General features: G+C 39.1%; 1 protein-coding gene across 2 annotated transcripts; it reads right to left on the bottom strand.

The window, feature by feature from the left end:
- Positions 1–628: 628 nt before the first annotated feature.
- sgsm3 (small G protein signaling modulator 3) lies at positions 629–12,976 on the bottom strand. Of its 2 annotated transcripts, XM_086288946.1 has the most exons (22): positions 12,759–12,976; positions 8,977–9,045; positions 8,747–8,832; positions 7,935–7,998; positions 7,089–7,300; positions 6,859–6,966; positions 6,487–6,630; positions 6,168–6,363; positions 5,893–6,038; positions 5,461–5,694; positions 5,141–5,323; positions 4,804–4,959; positions 4,651–4,705; positions 4,166–4,215; positions 3,815–3,967; positions 3,653–3,723; positions 3,378–3,426; positions 3,156–3,241; positions 2,928–3,050; positions 2,654–2,714; positions 2,464–2,535; positions 629–1,942 (listed from the first exon to the last, which is right to left on the bottom strand). In XM_086288946.1, the coding sequence occupies exons 2-21, from the start codon at positions 8,981–8,983 to the stop codon at positions 2,464–2,466; spliced, it is 2,256 nt and encodes a 751-aa protein (XP_086145072.1). In that variant the 5' UTR covers positions 8,984–9,045; positions 12,759–12,976; the 3' UTR covers positions 629–1,942. The 2 variants fall into 2 exon arrangements, with proteins under 2 accessions (XP_086145072.1, XP_086145071.1); XM_086288945.1 differs by lacking the exon at positions 2,464–2,535 and having other exon boundaries at positions 630–1,942; positions 12,759–12,975.
- Between the last annotated feature and the right edge of the window lie 6,072 nt (positions 12,977–19,048).

Genomic DNA, 19,048 nt, shown 5'->3' with positions numbered 1-19,048 from the left:
CCTACACCACTGGCTGAAGTGCAGGTCAAATCCTTACAGTTGCCACCAGTTTCTACAGATGCCTGCAGACACTCACTGTTGTGCCTCTCTCCAGACCTCCTATGTACCAAACGTTTCAAATGTGCAGGTATCACTCCATCAGACCTGTTGCCACTGCCTTTCTGTCCAGTTGTTGTGTAACCCCAGGCTTTTTCTGCCAGTTTCCCTTCCTCAAAAATGGCTTCTTGACAGCCAGCGATTCTTGAGACCATTTCTGACGAAGCTTCAGTGAACAGTAGATGAATCAACTGCAGAGCCAAATGCAACTCTAGCCCTGTCAGGTCTTTGCTGGAATTTTTTCCCCTCTTAGTTCAGAAAAATTACTTTCAGATACTGTTCTTCTGTTGTCATTTTTGAGACCTGCCACTTCTTTTGTGCCCCTTTTGTCAATCTTCTTAAGGACAGATTGCACACCTTGCAAACCTTTGGCTGATGGATTCACTTTGTTGGCTATTTTATGTCTGCAAAACTATTGCTCAAGACCATTTCAGAAAAGTTTAAGTCTGTTTCATTGGAAGCAAAGTAAAAAGAAGAAATGTGGGGTAACTCAATGTTTTGCAAAAATGATTTGCCAGGAGAATAGATGTTTTTCTTCAGTAAATCTTTAGTTAAATTTTGTACAGCAGGACTTATGGATTGGTGAAATATTATTTACTGTAAATGATATTAGTGAAAAGAAAGAACTGTTAGTTTGACAATTAAGTAAAAAGTCATGTAGACCTAAGAAACAGCTCTAAGTATTTTCTTTAAGTCTAAGGGATAAAAATCAAAAGAACAAAGTCAAAACCTTTGTCTTAAAAACAGTAATGAACATGTTTCATTACATGTAACACAGCTCACTGAACTTGATACAGTTTATTTCTGGATGTTTATGTCAAAGCTAGAGATCAGTCTGGTAAAATACAGATAAAAAGTCCTATGTTTGAATTGCCTTAATGGTACATATAGTCACAAGCATATACAAAAAAACATTACAAAGTATAGACTTGTATGTGTAGTTATCTTTTATACATATATAGGTGTAACACAAATTATCTGCTTCATGTACATTATATTATACAAGACAGACGTTTTACTACCACTGCTTAGGTAGCACACATACCCATAGTTTTATATCACAACTTCACAAGGCTTTACTTGGCATGTGCAACATTTAATGAAGTATTTTGTGGAATTTGTGATACTGAGGTAAAATACATTCCACTTGAAAATAGTTTGTAACTTTACAGCTTTGTGTTTAGTAATGTTCTAGTTTGGCCTTAAATCTTTAAAGGATGATGAGGATGAAATTTAGGATAAGGTTACAAAAACTTTCGTCATGGCAACATTATGAGCAGAACAAAAGAATAGATTGTATTTCTCACCCACTCATGCACCATGAGCTTCAGGTACTGAAAAAAAATGCTGTTCGGTCATATGTTGTAGTCTGTCCTGTCCAAACTCTTTCTGTGGCAGGAGTGTGCAAGATGTTTATATAGATATATTAGATATATATGTATTTTAAACCTTGCAGTGAAACCTCCAGTACTGGGTATTGATCCGTTTAAATTATGTACAATGATGTGCACATGCTTCAGCCAACACGAGCCAGTTGAGTTTCAGTCATTTGGGTGTTACCATTGTCCAAAACTGACACAGGATGAGAGGGTGAACCGGTTGGTGAAGTAGTCACTTCTTTTAGCAGGCTGACAGTAGTGTCTAGATTTCTTGTCTCTGCACTTTTTTTTAACATTTAAAGAACAAACAAAAAAAAACAAAAAAAGGGCTAAGCTATGACTTTGAGACCAAGTTGTAGGTTTCAGCCATTTTTGCTGCACATTTATCCATCAATGTCCCAGCTGAACAGGTGATGTTTCACCAACATATCCTGCACTCCCTCTTTCAGTGGCTTCTGCTCCTTTTCCTGGGACATAAATGAAATGTGGAAAGCTTTTACTTGAAGTCAAAAGTTAGTAATGCATCACCTGACAGAAACACTAATCAGCAATTTTAATGAAAATATGTTTTATTATCTGCCTAAAAGAATATTGCCTTAATTAAAAAACAAAACAAAACAACACAACGAGTTACCATCTGGAGTCTGAAGGGGAAAAAAAAAAAATCATGATACTGACCGCACATGATGACTATAGTATCTACAGTCAGCATAATAATATAGAAGTGAAATCAGTAGATCTTATAGAGATGCAGCTTTTTTCCCCCCCAGAGGAGACAGTCTGACTTGCAGGAAGGAGATAGCAGCGTGTCACTAATAGCACTAGCAACTGCCATTTCTAGTCTACTTCTACAGTGACATAGAAAATTTTCTTCTTTCAAAGATTTATTCTACAAATGTGCCACCTCACTCTGAAAATGAAGGGTAAAAGAAGACAAAGAACACTAATACCTACGCGAATCTACCGATAGTTTGATGAGCGACATTACCTAGAGATCCCAACTAAAGAGGTGATGCTGAACCAGCACTTCCATAACTTCTGCTTTCAGAATAGCAGACTTCTGAAACAGTATAAGTCATAATGTTTTTCGTCACTTAGTTCTAACAAGTCGTCCTTGATAGTAAGACTGGCTCACAACCGCTCTATATTGAGAAGCTGTCACATGCTCCTTGACTCACCTCTTTTTTGTCGGGAAGCTCACAATCTTGGGAGAGACTGAAGGCAAACTTTGACAGGACCCTGAAGAGAAAACAAGTTTGTTAATCATTATCCTGATTGATACACAGCTTCACTTTGTTTAACTTTTACCCTTCAAGCTTCTTTCACATGTATATTCCTGTTTTTACACGACTGAATTCTGTGTGGAAAATGCAAAAGATGGCTCGTGGATAAGATACAGCCAACTTCAAGAATTTAACACTCGGTAACCATCCATGATTTGAGCAGACTGACCTGAGCTCACACTTGATTTGAACCCATCCGGGGCTACGAAGGAATGACCATGGGTGATACCATTTTTCTACAGCCGCCATGCTGGAGCACAACACCTCCAACCATAAGTGCAGCACCTGCTCACTGAAGAGAAACATGTTAAGATTCAGACAGACTCGGTATGAAAATATGATTCTACAGAGTGACTTTGATGATTTCAATTCCACATGCATGTGTGATGAAACTTACTTCAGGCCAACACACACAAGAGACCTAAACTTGACATCCATTTGGGCATGTGCTGCATCATGGCTCATGTTGACTGACTGCACTGCCTGAGAAGGTAATCAAAGGGAAACAGTCATGCACTTTATCAGTCCTCAGTGCTACACGGCAACTTTACAGACTAGAAGCTAAGCCTCATATTACTGACAAAACACTTGGTTATTAATAAATAGAGTGTTCACTCACTCTGTAAAGCAGCTCCTCTGGCGTTAGTACTTTTCCATCTTCATCTAACCTGGTAAATCCCAAAGACAACCACTTGTTACTTCCAAATCTCTACTAGCAGTAGTGCAAAAAGCACACAGTGCACTGAGCATACAGTTAACGGTAAATGGCCCATTTATGTTCTTAACAAAGCATCATGCAATGCTAATTAAAGTCAAGTGCATCCCTGATGGCCCGTGGAGAACATTACAATTTGGGTTAATATAGCAAAGAATAACACTTTATGTACACCTCACCTGTAGGTTTTACACAGGACTAGCCTTGAGTAAACAGAATTGAAGTCCCTCTCTACCTCCCTGCTGGCCGCCTGAGTAAAAAGAAGAGGATTTAATTTAAATTGTCAGTTTGACAGACGCATGTGTGATACATGGTACTATGATGACAAAACGTTTTCCTACCTCCTCTATGAATAACCACGGGTGACATGGCCCTCCAAGTATAGATGGTTTCTTCAGACCATGCTGAAAGATAGCCTTCAGAGCTGGACATAGAGTCCCTCTGGCCAGGTCTGTCACTGCCTCTGTCACAGAGTCGTCACCTGCTAGTGAGTACTGAAGACATGTACGAGATCGTCAATCACTGTTGAAGACACTGTATGATTCGACAGTCAGGACATTACAATAATAAAGAAGCAAAGACAAAACCTGGTGCATAGTTGATGACATCGAACACTGGAAGAAACATCAGCTAACTGGACAATTTCAAAGTGCTTAGCTTTAATTAAGAGAATAACGTAAGAATGTGCATACCTCCTTGCTCCTTTCATCAAGGATCTCAACAAACTTTGCTGGAAACCAGCCTGTTAAAGACAAAATTTATCATACAGCAGATAATTACTTACTGATCTTTTATATCAGTTGTTTCTATTGTTACATTTTACTTATGCATTTACTTTAACTTGATTCCTTTTATAATTTTATCCTATATCTTTTACACAATTTTACTTATTTTGCACATTTTTATTATTATCACTTGTATAATTCTTTACTTTGTTTTTCATTTTTAAATGTGGAATGTAAATACATCTGCCTTTGGATCAGCTTTTTAAAATTTTAAATGTGCTAGATCAATAAAACTTTTTTGGCTCTTTATATTAAAAAAAAGAGCTCTTTATATTAAAAAAATAGAAAAAAATTTTTATATATATATATATATATATATATATATATATATATATATATATATATATATATATATATATATTTTTTTTTTTTTTTTTTTAAATCCCACATACCTCTAAGGCTGTTGAGTTCACCAACCCAGCAATGTTCGTCCTTTTGCGAAATAATCTGAGCGACAGAAGAATACAGCAGGATGAGACACAGAGACCAGACGGCGTTAAAGCTGTGCTTCTTTTTTGCCAGCATTTCTGTAAATTATGACTCACAGTGATGATGTCATTCTTTCTAAAGCCCAGTTCATCATCATCATGACGCTCAAAGTCTAGCAAAGCCTTTGCTCGTCTCCGTCGGTTGCGAGATACCACAAGAAAGTTTTCATGATCCCGCTGATGACTCTCCATGGAGTAGTCTGGAGTCAGATCCTAGACAGAAAAAATGGAACGGATCGATATGAAGTCAAAATGTGAGAAAATAATAATCTTAAAATTAATTCCACAATTTGGAAGTATTATAATGCTACAGACAGCAAATGAAAGTACAGCATGGCTGATGCTCTGTTTATTTTGGTTGATTGGTAGTTCAGAACAGGACATAAACACTCACAGTGCTGGAGTGGCGTGGATCCAGACAATGGAAGTGCTCTGCAATGCGGGTTATGGCCTCTCGCAAGGAGGCCACCAACTCAGTCTGCTTTATGTTCTTTGACTTCAGAGCTTCTGCCTCATCCTCCCCAAAAAGCAGGGAGGTCAGGGTGGATTTCCTGCGCAGCGACTGCCTCCTCACCACCTAAACATTTATCAATAAAATCTCAATTTTTTCCCCTCTTTTTGTTTAACAAAATTCTTAGAAGTAAATATACAACTCCTACTCTCCCTGTCTAAACCACATGACTAATAAATTATGCCAATACTATAATGACTGACCTTGTTGAGATTGGTGTTGAGTGGTGTGTTGTTGCCATTGCTGAGCTGTGCCTGTTCATTTAGGATGTAGGCTAGGTGCTTGTGTCTGTGAGCTTCCAGAGTTTCTTGGGAGAGTGTCCCTGCTAGCCTCATAGCCTCCCCTAGAACTGCAGGTGCGTCTCTCAGCTGGCTCGGCAAATCCGAAAGAGTATTAAAAATGGATGCAGAGTTCTCTGATGACACAAGTTCCTCCTCCTGGAGTAAAGAAGTAAATTAAATAAGATTAGGATTAGGATGATGGCTTAATCTTCCATCCTAATTGCTCTCCCCCAAAGAAAAAAATCTAATTGGTAACTGCACACACCGACTAAAGAAAACAATAAATGTAAAGCATTCAAGAAAAATACAAACTGCAAGAGGCTATTGAGATTCAGCAGAAGTACTGTGGCTAACCTTAATCTTGAGCATGCCCAGTGTCACCTGGAAAAGCACAAGTGACCCTTCATAGAAGAGCAGATCCCAGATTCTTAGGAGCAGACGGATATCCACCACACTGGCAAATGATGTCAGGAACCAGTGCAATGTGATCAGTGACAACTCTGGATGTTCAAAAAAAGAAGATGATGTTACCTACTGTATACAATGTACAGTATAGGGTGCAACTCACAACCCTTTTTCCACAACCCAAGGACTAAACTCTCATCATCTTTCTTGATGCTTGATCCTACCTATGTCATGCTCCTGCAAAAGGCGGTCAAGGGCCGGCAGGTACTGAACAATAAGTTGGCGGAGAACTCTCTGATCCGTTTGAACGCCCAGCAGAGTGGAGGAAAAGTAAGATGGAGGAAGAAGATCTTCGATCAGGGCGCACATCATCCATAGTGCATCCTCCTCCTCGAGAAAGAGCAACAGGCAGGAAACAACCTGGATGGATGAGACAGATATGAGAAACAATGAGAGCGTAAAGAGGAGAATATCTTCTATGCTGAATCAGCTGCTCTGAGTAATGTAACTGATCAGACAGACTCTCTATGTATGTGTTCTTACCATGCCAGTGCCCTGACAGTACCCAATGTCAGGGTAGAGCCATGCTAGGCTTCTCAGTACACGTCTCAGCCTTGGCACTCCAACACTGGTCAGACTATTGAAACACGCATTGGTTGGCATAGTCCGTAACAAGTCCTTCTCTATCTGAGGGACAAAAGATTAAGATGGGATCATCCCATTATTATTTGAAAGATCTTTAAGGATTCTGCAGAGCAAATGAAGAAAAATAGTGCAAAACACCCTAATGCTTGAAGTCTAATCTCCAAATGTGTCAGACAGATTTGTTGACTGTGTTTAGGCAGTACTTTTTGAACTTAATAATAATAATTACAATAATAAGTCTTCACACATTTATACAGTTAGGCATTTTACCTGTTTAGCAACTGTGGTGTCATCATTAGAGCTGTTCTTGATGATTTCTCTGTAAGAGATCTCAGAGGTCCTCTTCTTTTGAAGGGCTCCAGACAGACGCATCCAAAGCTAGGAGAGGAGGGGGAAAAAAAACGATGTTTCAGTAACATCACTATATAACTAGCTTGCTTTAACAGTATTTTAGACTTCTAGTCAATGCTACAAGAAACAACACTGATGGTAAAGCTTACCTGTGGTCTCATACTATGAGGTATTCCTCCTAGCACCAAGGAATGCAAACGCTCAGAGCGTGGAAGGACAGGATCAATAAGATCCCAGGTCAGGTCACCTACTGTGTGGTTATGGGTGAACTCCAGGTGGGCTTGCCAACGCAGTCGCTGCTGGGGGTCTTCACGCTGGGGCGAGCCCTCAGTGCCCAGCCAAGACTTAGGCTCGCCACCATCTAAGAGAAAGTAATATATTCAGCCTTAACTTCAGCTTTAGTTTGTTATCTGTGCAGGCTCTATATTAAAATTGTTATAACTTACAAACTCTTGGATTAAGGAGAACAAAATAATGGAAAATGGTACCAGCTACAATACTGTGGGCATTCACTGCAGAGATATGAAAGCTGCTTCACTTAAAACAAACTCAGCTGAGTCTCCAGGAGGACTGGAGAGAGTAGTCTACTTTTGCATGAGTTGTCAACCAGCACACTTCAGAGAAGCAGAGAATTCTGCTTTCATCATTCATGACATTGGAACCATAATTGTGTGTATTTGGATTGTTTTTTAAAATCACTAAAATTTGGCTGATAGATTAACAAAACCTTTTTCTGGGGTTTAAAACTCAAAATACACACTCAAAGACGATTCAATAAATAGCCTTCTTCATTGTCATAATAGGTCAAGGCTGGAAAAACCCTGAGATCACATGCACTTCACCTACATAATAGAGCTACTATGCTCATATCTAAAAAACAAAATTTTTCCCTACTGCGATTCACCAAATGATGATAAAAAAGTTTTAAGACAGAAAAGAATTGTCTGTGTGTGAATGAGAGAGAGCAAAAGAGAAGACATGGATAAATGAAATACCCTCTGTGTCCACCCTAAAGCCAAATTCATCATACTGGAGTTCAGGCTGCTGTGAAGAGTCTTTCTACAGAAACAAAACAGTGACATGCATTTAATCGGTGAACATCTCATAGTAGAAACATGACTATATCAAACAAACGTGGCTATAAAGAAGTGAGATTAATGGTTTCAGTGCCATTAAAGGAGCAGTGTTTTAAACTGATGAGATCACCATGGTAACTTTTGCTGAACAACGTTACCGTCGCCCAAACAGGCTACAGTAGATGTTTTAGATATAAACCGGCAGCACAAAAACACATTTTAACTACGTTTTTCCTCTCAATTTAAAAGTAACCTCAGATACATTATATACAAACCTGTGGGTTATTTAATTGGTGATTTAAAAACTAAATATTTAAGGTTAGTCGTAAATACCTGATAATGAAACTGATAGAACACAGAAAACAAAAACGATAAGTCTACTGATATTCATACCAAACCAATTCATGGATTATACACAATCAAAAACTTTTATTTCACTTTGATTTGGGCAAACACTAAAGGGAATTCCACCCCTCTTTCACTGTGGGACCATAACCTTGAATGCACTTAATTTTTTTAATATATTCTTTATTAACCTCCACAACTCACATCTTTAACTGAAGTAGGCAGCAAGCATTTGATTAGTCCATTTTTTTGTTGAAGAAAACTAAATAAAGATGGATGTAGATGTGTGACAGCCTTTAATATTTTTTTCTCAATTTCTAAAATCTGAAATGTTCGATTTCTCAAGAAACTTGTTTTATCAACAATGTGGGAAACCATATTCTTACTTGATGGTACTTGGCCAAAATGTCCTGGGGCCACATGCTTGGGGTAAGAGCCGAGAATGGCCCACCAGGAGCTGGTGTGTAGGTACCTAAAAGAAAAAAAAAAAAAAAAAAAAAAAAAGGTCTTATTATATCCATCTTTCTATTGCTAAATCCACACACACACACACACACACACACACACACACACACACTCCAAAGTTCTGCAAAGAAATTACATTTTGCAAATATACCTGACATTTTGATGATTGAGTTCAATATGGTGGGACACCTGGGAGTAAACAAGTCAGCAGATAGCCACTCTATAGGAAAGAAACAGGTGCTGAGAATCAGTTGGCAGTTTAGATCGTCAACATTTGCATATTTCAGAACGATGCTGAAGCTAGTCAGTCCTCCAGCTGACAGCACTCCGTATGTTTGTGGGAAAATCTCCAGACACATAAATGACCTTTACAACCACTAACCACATCAAATTAGCAGACATTATAAATGTGTTTGTCTTCACTGTTTCAGTAGCAACTGTAATGTTTGAAATCCTTCGGATACCATAATCAGTTACTCAGGACCTCAGTCCATTTTGATGCTATCCAAGTTACTATAATGTAAACCTACCTAACTGCTAAACAAATACGCCATTCTTCAAACCAATCAAGTACAAAGAAATTGTCCAACAGACCAACAACAATGTAACAAGCAAGGCAGTGCCCCTTCTTCTAGAACGAACTCCAGGACATGCAGAGCTTCGGCACAAACACAAAGAGGAGAAAAAACAAACAAAAAAAAAAACAAAAAACCACGAGATAAAGAGAATTCTTGTTTCTCTCTTCAAGGCAATATGACTGCTGTAATTACCAGAGGCTAACTATTCTACTAAACTCTTTGTGTATGTACAAATGTGTGTTGTGATGCTCTAAATGTAGAGCGCACATCTTGGGGTAAAATTAACATTCTGTGAGAAAACCATAAAATGACTTGCGCCTACAAACACACAACAAAGACTTAACATACCATGTATTTATGAGCTTTTGTCTGCAAGATTTTAGCCTTTGCATTAAAGCTAAAAAAGTGACTGTTTAAGCATATAAATAAATTACATGGCAAATATTGGCAATGAAGGGGAGCAAAGTGGGCCATCCCTCTACAGCACTGCGACAAATACCATGATCTCATCTAACTGTTGGTACAAAGTTGTTAACCTCAGTACAGCCTTTCTGTGTTTTAGATATTATCATTAACAATGGTGTTTCCACAGGTTAATATTCACAACTTTAACTCAGGTTCACACACTTTGCACACTATGTAACTGCAGTGGGTGAACCTGTCCTTCACCCACTGTCTGCTCCGGTATAATATCCACTCTAATAACAATGTAATAAAATAAAATAAATAAATAAAACAAAAAGATTAACAAGAGAAGTCTACAGAGAGTCTGTATATGTTTCGCCCTTAAGGCATTCAGACCATGATTCTGCTCACTATAAAACAAAACAATCAACAACAAAATAAAAGGACATTTTTCTAAAGTCAGAATGGTCTAGAGGACACTGATTTATTTACAGCCTTTGTGTGTACATTTAAACAGCACTGTGCTTGGGAACAACCCAACATTTTTCTGGAGGATTTGTGATGAAATCTGACTTTAATGAAAAGATGCAGTTTGTATTTTACCCTTTACAAAACAGAAAGCTAGAAAACTATTCTTGGAGTAATTGTGCGATGATTCTGGCTCAATTTTTCTAAGTAATCACTGCAGCATTTCTAACAAAGTACAAGTCACATAGGCATATCAGGAAGATGTATGTGTAATGGCCGATATATGGTTATTGGACAACTTCAAATATCCCTCTAAAATGATGGATTCTTGCCATTAGCATCTAAGAAGATTTCAAGTCTCAGTTCTGTCTTTTGCATACAAATAGTAAAACACTATATATGGTTTGTGTTTGATAGATGTTTTGTGGGCAAATACAACAAACGAGTTGTTGCCCCAGAGAAGAAATAATACAGTATATCAGTAAGACAAACCACTACTTGGAATCTAAGCAACTACAACCATAACCTGTGAAAAGAGGCTCGCCTGCATGCAAACACGCTGCCAAAATGATTCATTCTAGCAGCAGGCTTGCGGCATGAAGGGAGATTTAGGACTTAAGAGATGAGAAATCAATTTGAGGTCTGGAGGACGGCCAAGTGTTTTCAGGGAAACTCTGTCTAACTGAGGGAGGCCTGGGATTTTAGAGCATCTCCTTTACAAGAACATTAACAGTTTAAACACCTGCCAAAGAAAACCAAACATTACAAAATCCATCCTGCAAACTGTTGCACATATCAGTAATCTGACAGCAAAATTCGTCCGCAAACCCGAAACAAACATAACGAGCAAGTTCTGAGTAACCCACTATGAATCCTTATTCTCATAATATCAATCCTTATTCTCAGAGTCATCGCAGAATGCGCTCTATACTACAAAGAAGAACACCAAGTTTGCAAACACGGATACATAAAACACATCGAGTATTTTAGATTTTGTCGAGAAAGGCAAAACTTGGGCAGAAACAAGTCACAACTTTCAGGAAATGAACAGAACTAAGGTGACTTGGAAGTTAATGCTCTCACATGCATGTGATAAATGGAAATCATTAACTTGTTACAGTTTTGTTCTCCCAAGGATGTAAACAGCACAGACAAATCAAATCACTTCATCTGAGGACCTTCCTGGACCTATAACAAAGGGTCTTTCATGCTTTTTTCCTCTCCAAACAAAATAACATCCTTTACACTGCGGAGGTGTGGCTGTACTCACAAGTGTTTGCACACACACTGGTCAACACCCTGTTGTAAGAACACCAACAAGCAACATCCTGCTGTGCAAACAGGCCAAGAGTATGCATCGTGCACAGCAAAGCCCTTCCTTTTAAACACTATAAGGAAGCTCTTACTTCTACTCTAATTAGAGTTTGTGCTGCCCCATCAGCCTGCCCAATCAGCTCTACCCACTCCACTTCCCCTTACACCTCCCCCAGCTGTCCCTTTCACTAACCACAACATTGGTGACTCATGTCGCCTCCTCACCAAAGGAAGAAGAAGAAAAAAAAAGGGTGTCGGTGTATGCCAGAGCATCTCTGCCTTGTGCCCAACAAATCTAGCTTTGGCTGAAGAATGACAGGCGCACACCTTCAGTCTCATTGGCAGTCCATCTGTGTGTGTCTCCCCTCTTACACACTGGCATGCATCGCATCTAATTATAGTCTCAGTTAGACTTACGCACACATACACGCAAAGGGATGCTCGTGGAAGGCCACTTCTTTGAGTGAAAGTGCTGGAAACTCCCGTCTAAATACCCTTACTTCCTCGTTTCAATGGAGTGTAAGGCAAGAACCTGCAGGGAATAGGCGCTGTATGACAAAAAAGCACTGCATCACTCTTGTCAACATCTATCTGCAACACCTAAGCTCTGTTGTCAGTAAGCCATAAGGTTATGCATAAGGCAACAAGTGACTCTCCTGCGTCTGATAGCACTACGAGGCACGTTTGAGTGTAAATCATCTGTTGTGTTGGTACAGACTGCAGCATCTGTCAGCTTTGTATGTGTCATCGTTAAACCGTTCAGCTGACCCAGAAATGCTGAAACGTTAATGGTAGACCACACGTGATGCTACCGACTCACACACACACACAAATCTCACTGAATATTCAGTTTTTTTTATTAACTTAAAGATATGTATGAAGCACAATGCTCAGAAATGATTCAATTATTGTTACGTCAAACCCCCAGCTGACGTCAGTTGCAGCTACGAGACAATAACACAACATTTTCTTTCCTTAAAAAACACCCCCATCAGGGACAACACATTTGGTCAACACCACAAATGTTATCAAACAATAAGCCATGAAATTTAACGCTCATACATTCATATTGACTTGTCAGCTGTTAGCCAAACATGCTACGTTTAGCTTTTAGCTAGTAGTTAGGTGCAAAACGGTGTACCACGGAAGGCCTGTCCGATTAACTTACCGTGACATTATTCTAGCGAACGCACGCTAAGGTTTCTGGAGGACGTGCCTTTTCGTTTTTCCCCTATAGTTTTAAAGAGAAAACGCCATATGCTATGCCATTGCCATCTCTCGCCTCGGACGTAAGACTTCCCAATACTGTGCACCTGCTAGTGGCGACGTGTAACTCCGACGTATTCTTACGCCCTGTAAGGCTTTCCCAGTTCCTTTTCCATCGTGGGAAGTAGCGCCAGATCCCGGAACTACAATTCTCAGTCAAAAATATCCTTCCGCAGGTGGGGAGTAGGTGACGCAGGCACACGACGTATCTCTTTTTTGTTCCATTCATTCATTCATTCTTTCTTTTTTTCTTTTTTTTGATACTCCCTTACCTCATTCAGACCAGCTACGAAAACAACCAGACACGTTTCAGAACAGTGCTAGTCATGACGGGTCAACCAGTAGCTGTTATGGGAGTTTGTGCTAACTCCAATTGCTTGAGTTGTTTTTTTTTTTTTTTTTTTTCAAATAAACCTCTTTAAAAATAGGTAAAGACAGAAACTGCAAATGAGAAACCTCAACTGTCACTGCATATATCACTGTTATTTCACAGTAATTAATGTTTATTTAATTTATTTACTCTTATTGGTATTAAAGTGTATTCACGCACAATACAGCGTATTCCACTGTCCCTTCTCTTTCCTTCTTTCTAATATTGTTAAGCATTAGACAGCAGCTTAATTTTTAATCTAATTAGCTGCTGATTGAAGCCACATCACGTTGCTCTTACATGACTACTCCACAAGATGGCTGTGTTTTACAAAAGCCTTCTCCTACCCTCTCGAATAAATTCGTTTTAACATTAATAACGTCTTTCAGATTTAGTTATTGTTAGTTTAGTATTTCAAGTTTACTATCATTAATCATCATTTCATTATTTTTTAAAGGGATTCATGCTTTTGTCCTTTATATCAATATTCTTCATCTTTATTTTACAGTGATGAGCATTCTGAGTGATGAGCATGCAAACCACAGCTTGACGTCAATGCCTCTCAGCGAGTTCCATAATAATAATTTAATCTGAAATGATAAATAACAACATAAATAACATCAGAACATTTGAACATACTATCAGCTTTGTGATGCTCTGTTGCATTTTGAATCCATGTGGTCCTTTTCTTTTCCTTCTAAGATGCCAACTAGTTTATCCATTGGGTGTTTACCGAGGAGAGGGGAAGTTTGTTGGCTCTCGGGGCCACAGAGCAGTTGCTTGGCTTCTGTGTTTATAAGTTGCTGGTGCCACTGTCAGTGTCAGTGATTTACCTCTTTACAAAATCATTAACAAAGCTAATATGATCTGCATAATGTAACCCACAGAACTCAAGGCACGTGCTGTTCTTCTCATACAAGCACTTTTCAGCTTTATCCTCATACAGCTCCTGGTAATACTTGTTATTTATTGGATAGTTTTTTGTTGTTGCTGTTTTTTTAAAACACTAGACTGCAGTGAGGATTCCTGTGGAAACATTAAAGCGCACATCTCCCACCATCCACTATTATCCATCTCCATATGCCAGCCAACTATCTTTGCTGTGTACTCTTAGAGGAAACTGGCACTTGGGGATGGCACCTTGCACATTTTATGTAAGTATTTGGAAGCCAGGCTAAATGAATGCTAAAACCAAATGATCAGTTATTTTCCCATCTCAGAGGAAACTTGAGAGGAAGCTCTTTGATGCTGTAGCTGAGAATGTGGACTGTGCCACTGCATTTTAATTTCTTACTTATCTGTGTGTGCATGTGTGTGTGTGTGTGTGTGTGTGTATGAAAACTCATATTGCACATCCTTCTGACTGTGAACCCATGATCTTATAAGTGTTGAACACATCTGTATATCAAATGCATTTTCACAGCTTCATCCTGACTTTCAGCGGTCTTCATGTCTTTTTTTATGTTGGTTTTTTTGTTTTTTGTTTGTTTTGTTTTTTTGCTTACAGACACATTTATACATATAAACAAAAGTTAGCAAGTCTTCAGCATAAAAAAAAAACTAATTTTATATACCCTTCCATCAATCTCTCTTTTCCACAAGTCTCCTTTCCCCTTTTCTAGCTGTATGTTGACACATCAGTATGACACTATATTCTATTTCTAACCCTCTCACATTGCTTAGCTTCACCATGCCAGAGTGAGTCACATCATTAAAAATGCTCTAGCTGCCGACCTTGCCCACAATCTGCCTGGCCAAATAGTGCGCATAGTGTGTTCACCCGACATGCCACAGCAGTGTGGGCGAGGCTCAGTCCCTTTTGTGTTACCTCTTTCTCAATGCCCCACCTTCTACCCGTGCTCATCGGTCTGACTGCCTCTGTCACTCTTGATAGAATGATGCCCACTGTCGAGCAAGCTCTGAATCTTACTCTGCAGTTACAATGACGTCAGGCAGAGGCAGAGACGGGTGAAGGGAGCTGCAAGGGGAGGAATAAGGAGATGGATAGAGATCGAGGTACATCCAGGGTGGGAGAATAGATGGGAGAGCAGAGGGCGGACGGGTGGAAAAATAATGCTGCGAAAAGGCAAATATGAGCTGAAAAATTACAGGAGAATGAGGAAGAGGTTTAGCTTAAAAAGGTGTGTGTGTGTGTGTGTGTGTGTGTGTGTGTGTGTGTGTGAAACTGAAGCAAAAGAGGGGAATGATTAGGCTAATAGTAAGGCAAGGACCAAAGCTGCACAAACACAGAAAGCAGAGGAAGAAGAGAACATGTGGGCTGAAGAGACAGTTTTTTTCCTTCCCTTGATATATTGTTTTTAGAAACTTACAGCTTCTACTGCACATGTGGGTGTGTCTTGCACACACACATGAGCACTGGTATGTTCATTGAATTAGATGACAGAGTTTAGTGATCCAGATGAATCAGCAGGTTAACATCAGATAGGTGAAAGAAAAAAAAAAGACTCTGAAAGGACCACTTGTTCACTCTGGATCAATTTACTGCAGTCCTGCAGTAATCTTTCAGGACAGAAGATAGCGCTGTTGCATTGCATCAGGCAGCATACAATTAACTATGCAAGTGGGCCATATGTGCGGAAATTAGATTGTAAACGTAAAGGTCTGCGTGCCCTCACGTGCGCATGGATTCAAGGATGCACTGATGTGCGTGAAAATGGGCACATGCATTACTTCTGTTCATGCATACTAATTTATATGCATGGATACAGTATATGTGTGGGTTATGTTTTTTGTTTCTATATATATAATATTGCAGTGGATGAATCTAACTTATGTCCACATTGAATTTTACAGGAATTTAGCCTCAGCTTGAACTAACCTGAAACTTTTAAAATTATAACATGTCTAAGTCTTTACTGCTGTGCAGGCAATGTATAAGGCACACTTTAAGTACAGTGCACAGGTTTATGTAACCTGCATGATTTGGCCTCTGGGATAATTTGCATCACTTATTCATAAGGTCAGGTTAGCCTAGCTTGAATGGTTCTCCTGGGCTGGATCGTGGGGCTTTCATACAGCTGTTACCCCAGTCTCTGAGGGCTTATCATGTGATGAGGAAGATTGAAGGTAAAGGCAGGGGCTCTGGGGCTACATGTGGCAACGGCAACTAATTTCTCTTGGGTCACATGAAGGGAGTGGTATTTTTAAATCTATACTGTTTGCAAGGTGCAACACGGACTGCTGCAACATATATAAATAAATGAAACAAAATAAACAAATAAATAAATATGGAAGACAAACATGTTCTACACTGGTCCATGTAGTGAGAAGAAAAACAACTAATATATAAAAACTTGTTTTTCATTTATGGAGGTTAACTTATGAGATGTAAGATAGCAATGTGACTGTTGTGATGCAATGTAAAGAAGAACGTGAGTTTGATGGTGCATGCTGACCGCAAAGGAGACAATCAATGCCGTTTTGCAGCAGAGGGAAGAACAGATGCTGAACTTTGCTAACATGAAAACAGAAGACAGAGCAAAAGACAAAGGGTACAAATCATAAAGCAGAATTTTTGTTGATGGTAATTTTCCTGCAGGACATCAAAGACCACCATCAATGTTTAATTACCCTTAAACCTGTGTATATGAACCTTCACACAATGCTACAAGACAGCTCAGGATACATCTACTGCCAGCAAAGGAATAAAAATGCTACTTACTGCAGAGTGATATCTATTACAGCTATTACTTTATGGTTATTTGTAAAAAATAAAATAAAATAATCAAAATTGTTATAACACTTAACAAAACATCAAAAAAAGTCTTTTCTATACTGTAGTTTAAAAAAATATCATTAAAGCTCCCATGAAACACTTCCCGATTGTACATTGTTTGCTGTTGGCACGAGTGATAATAGTGATGTGCTGTTTGTGTACCAATTATCTCCATCTGCTATGGCCATGTGCTGGGTGGGTGGATGATCATTAATTTTCTTAGTGATAGACAGAAAAAGAGATGCTGTAGCAACATATATCCCTTTAACCTCTTCCATCCCTCTTCCTTTCCCTTCTTGTGCAGTATTTAGGACCTTGCGAATCATGCTTGTTAACCGTTGAACCCCATACTGTGCTGTATGTCACAGTGTCTGTGTGTGTTCACATTATCATAAAATTCTAAAGTATATAGACATTAATTTATAGAATTCTATTTCATTCCAATGTTTCATTTGCAGTGAAAGTGAGAAATGAGAATACGAAGGGATAATAAAAAAAATATCTCAGATGAGGTTTTCCCCACATTCATTTTGCTACTTCATAAAAAAATGCAATTAAAATATGCTTAACTATCATCTTGGGGATCGTTGTTAAAGTTTATTTTTGTCTGTTGTTTTTTACGACTTGCTCATACACTGTTGATTTATTTAGTGGTGATATAAGATTGTGAGCACTTGCGTCAGGCCTATTAATGACCTGGTTTTGTGCCGCATACAGTTACTTGAGCAGCATGGTGGTGCAGTGGTTAGCCTCACAGCAAGAGTTGTTCTGGTTTCAAATTTGCATGGGAGGGAGTTTGCATGTTCTCTCTGTGTCTGTGAGGCTTCTTCCCACATCCAGAAAATGTGTTGGTGATTCCAAATACGCTGCTGGTGTGAATGCATGTGAGAGTGAATGATTGCCTCTCTCTCTGTCTCTCTGTTAGCCCCGTGATAGACAGGAAACCTGTCCAAGGTTCACACCGCCTCTTGCCCTATATCATATTTGGGAGAGCCTCCAGCTCCCCCTGTGACCCTGAACTGGATAAGAGGATGGATGGATGTTGCCATCTAGGTTTCTTTCAAAAGGTTTTTCCTTCATACAGTCCATTTATATAATTATTTCTCTGTTTTATTTGCTTTGACTCAGCATTGATTTGTTTAGAAGCTGTGGATTTTTGTGATCACTTCCTTATCATTGTGTATTTTCTACCTCTCTGTGGTTTATGCTGCTCATGCTAACAATTTGCTTATATCCATGAACTTATGGTCATCTCTTACACTGGTCATAGCATTTCAGAAGACCACAGAGAAGTCTCGCTTTTTCTGAATGCAGGAAAAACAAACAAACAAACAAAACAAAAACGCGACTTGTCTATGTTGTAGATTGGGATGAATTTCAAAGTAGCTAGTCTTCAGTTCTGTCATTAGTCTTTGTCAAAGGCAAAAGAAAGAGAGTGCAAAAGAGTGAGGGGACAACGACAGTGTAGATAGTCCAAACCGAGATAATAACTTATGTCCGTATATCTGTGTGTGTGTGTGTGTGTGCGTGCGTGTGTGTGTGTGTGTGTGTGTGAGTGTGACTTTTGCCAAAAGTAATGAAAGAACAGCGTGTCCTTTATCCATATGGTGACTTATATTGCAATAATAGTGTGTACACATACTTTTCTGCATGCGCACTGACATTAAGTATATGAGCAGCTTGCATAGAAAGCCTGATCTGAAAGCCTAATATGTAAACATCACAAGGAACATAAAAAGTATAAGAGAAAGACCATCAGTTAATAAAGTTGTTTTATGTTAATGTGTTGCCTTTAAATGCGTGCCTTTATAGGTGTGACAATGCAGCTGTAAACCACAGATGATCCTTTGACACGCTGCTTTGTAAGTAATTTAGATGTTAGTGTTGCAGTTTGTCAGTTTGTGTTCAAAAATGATGATCGTACAGCCACCAGAAGCACATTAAAAACACCGATGATACTGATCAGTACAGTCCACTGTTTATCTTGTTGGCTCCTGCCACTCTTGTGGATGCTGCAGCATCCCCGAGTGCGCCCCACTAAACCGCGTACAGCAACAAAGAGCCCATGGCATTTACTCTGACCTCC

Source organism: Aulonocara sp. 'chitande type north' Nkhata Bay, linkage group LG4 (assembly GCF_057382095.1).
Source record: "Aulonocara sp. 'chitande type north' Nkhata Bay isolate Kocher_YH1m ecotype deep benthic linkage group LG4, A_spYH_male_GT1.1, whole genome shotgun sequence".
Classification (NCBI taxonomy): domain Eukaryota; kingdom Metazoa; phylum Chordata; class Actinopteri; order Cichliformes; family Cichlidae; genus Aulonocara; species Aulonocara sp. 'chitande type north' Nkhata Bay.
The sequence above is the reverse complement of the archived record's forward strand: the minus strand, read 5'-3'. Positions and strand labels throughout refer to the sequence as shown.